Consider the following 4,909-nt stretch of genomic DNA (forward strand, 5'->3'; position numbering starts at 1 on the left):
ACAAGCTCTGAAAATTAAATATATAAAAATTATTATCAAAATTAAATTGTCCAAATCAATTTAAAAACACTTTCATCTTATTCCTTGTCGGTTCCTGATTCCAAAAACATATAGATATGATATGTTTGGATTAAAAACACGCTCAGAAAGTTAAAACAAAGAGAGGTACAGAAAAGCGTGCTATCCTTCTTAGCGCAACTGCTACCCCGCTCTTCTTGTCAATTTCACTGCCTTTGCCATGAGCGGTGGACTGACGATGCTACGAGTATACGGTCTTGCTGAAAAATGGCAGCTACTTGACTAAATATTGTATTTTCGCCTTACGCGACTTGTTTCCCGTTAAGTTGACTTTTTTGACGGAAAGAATGCCATAACAATGTTCAAAATGACATTCTTTCCGTCCTCTATAGGCGACGAAATAGGTCAAATTTTGTGCCTTTTTTAGTGAAAATTCTTCGATGCCGGAGCGAGCACTGCACTCAGTGCCGTTGTAGTGCAAGTGCACTAGAAAGGCACTGCACCCAGTGCCGTTGTAGTGCAAGTGCACTACAAAGGCACTATGCGTGTGTGTATTAGCAAGTCCTCACTATGAGAGCAGTCCAAACAGGGGTGTGTGTGTGTGTGTGTGTGTGTGTGTGTAGAGCGATTCAGAGTAAACTACTGGACCGATCTTTAAGAAATTTTACCTGAGAGTTCCTGGGTATGGTATCCCCAGACATATTTTTCTTTTTTTTAATAGATGTCTCTGATGACGTCATATCCAGCATTTTGTAAAAGTTGAGGCGGCGCTGTCACACTCTCATTTTTCAATCAAATTGATTGAAATTTTGGCCAAGCAATCTTCGACAAAGGCCGGACTTTGGTATTGCATTTCAGCTTGGAGGCTTACAAATTAATTAATGACTTTGGTCATTAACAATCTGAAAATTGTAAATAAAATTATTTTTTATCAAATGATCAAAAATTACGTTCATCTTATTTTGCATCATTTTCTGATTCCAAAAACATATAAATATGTTATATTCGGATTAAAAACAAGCTCTGAAAAATAAAAATATAAAAATTATGAAAAATAAAGTTTCCGAAATTGATTTAAAAATAATTTCATCTTATTCCTTGACGGTTTCTGATTCCAAAAACATTTTGATATGATATGTTTGGATTAAACACGTTCAGAAAGTTAAAACGAAGAGAGGTACAGAAAAGCGTGCTATGCAGCACAGCGCAACCACTACTGCGCTAAACAGGCTCGTTAATTTCACTGCGTTTTGCACGAGCGGCGGACTACAGTCATTGAGAAAAAAATGCAGTGCGTTCAGTTTCATTCTGTGAGTTCCACAGCTTGACTAAATGTAGTAATTTCCCCTTACGCGACTTGTTCATGATTGTGGTCGCTCTCCTTCACACGCTGGATCAGCCTGACTGCGCGGCGGATTTGAACGAAATTTGTAGGACTTGTTAGATAGGACACCAAATAAACGTTTTGGTGTAAACAAAAATTAAATATCATTCAGTTTAAGTTACCGTTTTCACGGTTGAAAGTGAATCATGCCGTCAAAAAACGCCATTTTTGAGGGTAGGCGTGGTCACGGACTGTGACGTTATACCTAAATATTGCTCAGATTCCAGAAACACATGTTTGAGCAGAAGAAAGACTGATCTTAAAATACACGTAGGCCCCCTATATTTTTGACCAAAAAACTTCTGATTAAAACATCTGGGCCATACCACTGAAACAATATCCTTAACTGTTTGTGCTTAGTGTACAATTCGGCCAACAGACGCGGAAGTTGTAAGCGGTTGTTAGGATTGCATTGTTTGGGGGGATCATCACCCTGTACATAATTATATAGTCTGTCCAAAATGTATCAATAAGTTTGCTTCTGATTTCAATCAAGTTGCATGTAGTTAACAAAATACAGACGATACGGAAAAGGGACTTCCGGTTAATGGCGGCATAAGTATACACGTGCGCGCACTACTGCTCTGCAAACTAAGTCAAAATAACCATGCCTCCAAAGGCGGATAAAACCGGGAAACAAAAGCAGATGATCAATTACATGTCCAACAACATTACTGAGGGCGAAGAGGACCAACAGGCACCCCGATGGGCGCAGAAGATGGAAGCCAACCTCCTAGCTAGCATGACCACTATGACAAACAGAATCGTCACTGCAGAGGAGGCGATCACCAAAGTCAACGAAAGAACGGCCGACCTAGAGTACCATAGCAGAAAGTACAACCTGCTCGTGTTTGGCCTCGACATCACAGGGGACTGTGAAGGCAAGGTTATGTCATTTTTCCGATCTACTCTGGAAATAATCGAACCGCTTCTCATCGCCGCGTGCCACCCCATCCCGGGGAGAGACGGACAAAGGAACAACGCTTGTATTGTCAGATTCGTGAAGCTGAAGGAGAAAGATCTCGTGTTGCGGGCTTGTACCAAGCTGAAGGACAAAAGCATGAAAATCTCGATCATGTCCGATCTGCCGCAAGAAGCCAGGGTCAAAAGAGCGGAACTGAGAAAGAATGCATGGAATCTGAGAAAGAATGGCCTCGTGGTTCGTGTGAAAGAAAGAGGGATGAATGTGTTCATTGAGGAGAAAATCAACGGGAAATGGACCAAGAGAGACTGAACAATGCATCTTCAACCAAGAGAGATGTGAAGTGGTTTATATTTTGAAACATAAAGGAGAATATTACATTCGAAAATTTAGATTTGGAAGCCTAACAATGTAAGGGAAGTAACCCTATTTTCAGTTTATCGACAGGCTACACGAAAACCAGTGAAGTTGCTTCCCTTTGACTGAACGTGACAGAGGAACCTGAGTTTACACACATGGACATGTATATCAAAAGTGTGATGTTATTTCACCCCATGAAGATGGATACTGATATTTGTCATGATTTAACCCATATCCACCCAAAAAAATTTTTTGTGGGCAGTTAAGATTTTTTAGTGTTTTTTTTACTGAAAGGAGTACCACTAAGACATATCCGTAGTCGTTTGCCCCCAAAAATGTTTTGTTCCTAGTTTTTTTAGAAGTTTTGGGGTGCACCCCTCTAGGGTGCATTGGGGGCCAATGACCACAATAACCTTTTTTTTAAGTGCACCCCCACAGGGTGCACTGGGGGCCAATGACCACAATAACCTTTTTTTTAAGTGCACCCCCACATTGGAACCTTGAGACGTTATGAAATTAAATAGAAAACTCACATTTTGTGGACATATTTCAGACAAATGAATTTGTAAAAACAGCTTTATTTTTTGCCTTGAAACGAACATAGCAACGTTGGAGCATTTCTTTGATTTCACAATATCCAGCTGATTGCTCATTTGCGTCCTTTCAAAATAAGTGTACATTATCTTTGTGTTGGTAAAAATTAAACCAAAATATCTGTGAGGAATAACCCTATCCTCTCCTCCACTTCTTTCTTAGAAGTAGTTCAAATCAAGAAAAAACAACGCCAAGGAACTCCATGATGAAGAGCGACGATGCAGCAAATTCAAGGAACTCCGTGGAACTCGTTGAAGCAATGGAGATGAAGGCCAACTCGACACTTTGTACACATCTTCCTTGTGTTTTTGTGACACTTTGCGCATCTTTTCTGCGTTGAATCGCAAGAGAAGTGACCTGTTCTGTCTCTCCTGACGGCCTCAGGGACTCTGGGTGTGAAGGTCAGGTCTCGACCTACTCTCAATGGAGTCGCCGCTGCACCATGACGCATGAGATAGGTCTGAGCCACCCTCCGCCTGAAAGTCAGCAGATCAACTGTCGGTTGATCGGTTCTGCGGTACAGGAGCCATGCATTCTGAAGCACAAGATCAAGGGTGTATGAAAAGAATGGCCACCACCATTTCTTGGTTCTCATTGAAATCCTGTAAGCAGCAATGTTTTGATCAGCTCGATCGACGCCTCCCATTGTTGCGTTGTAGACTTTGTTGATCTGTGGCTGTTGGATGTTGATGAACTGTCTCTGCTGCTTAGACCATCTCCGAGCATTTCTCACAGGTGTAGCAGGATCGCAGTTTGTTGCCATCGTGACAACATTGTTGTCATTCCACTCGACCACAAGGACATTGTCTCTTTGGTCAAAGCGATAGTCCATGGATCCCCTTGGGTCTTTTGCAAGAAGTGCAGGATCTCTCAGAGGACAATGTTCAACTCTGTCCTTCCTGATAGTTCCTGTAGCGCCAATGCCATCTGCCGCAAGATCTCCGAGGAGGGGAAGTGATGTGAAATAATTGTCAAATGTTAGATGGAAAGGATGCTGCGGTAGTTCGGAAATCAAGTCTTTGACAACAGTGCCGCCAAGACCCAATGGCCCATAAGGCCGTTGCTGCCCACCACGAGCTCCTGCGTACGGCTCATACTGGACGACATATCCCAGTGGATCAGCCAGGCACCAGACCTTGAAGACAAAACGAATTGGTTTCGATTTGATGAATTGTTTTGATGTGTGGTGGCCAAAGTAGGGGATCATTGACTCGTCTATAGACAGGTTTCCTTGAATCGGGAAGAACAAAAGGCACCGCTCATTGATTTGACTAAGGAGATTTCTCACTTTTGTCAGTTTGTCATTGGGATCCAGGTTGTTGTTATCACTCAGATGAAGATAACGCATGTGATCATCAAATCGGTTTCGGGACATTGCCTCAGAGACTGCCACGTTGTGACAGTCAACACTTTTTTCCCAGTACATAGGTCGTCTTGGCAAGGCATTGTATCCTGACAAGAGGAGAATGCCAATGAAATATCGCATATCCTGTCTGTTGGTAGTGAATGCATGGTTGCCATTATCTCGATTGGCATACAAGTTTGTCTGTTGTACCAAATTGTCGACGACATCATCATCAAAGAAAAATTCAAATATGTCCACTGGGTACAGGTTTTGATTGTACCAGGCT

At 42.0% G+C, this 4,909-nt stretch overlaps 1 protein-coding gene across 1 annotated transcript; it reads right to left on the reverse strand.

Annotated features, from left to right (window-relative positions):
* Positions 1 to 3,507: 3,507 nt before the first annotated feature.
* LOC138957255 (piggyBac transposable element-derived protein 3-like) lies at positions 3,508 to 4,041 on the reverse strand. The gene has a single exon (XM_070328399.1). The coding sequence runs from the start codon at positions 4,039 to 4,041 to the stop codon at positions 3,508 to 3,510; it is 534 nt and encodes a 177-aa protein (XP_070184500.1).
* Positions 4,042 to 4,909: the final 868 nt, after the last annotated feature.

Source organism: Littorina saxatilis, unplaced genomic scaffold, assembly GCF_037325665.1.
Source record: "Littorina saxatilis isolate snail1 unplaced genomic scaffold, US_GU_Lsax_2.0 scaffold_299, whole genome shotgun sequence".
Lineage (NCBI taxonomy): Eukaryota > Metazoa > Mollusca > Gastropoda > Littorinimorpha > Littorinidae > Littorina > Littorina saxatilis.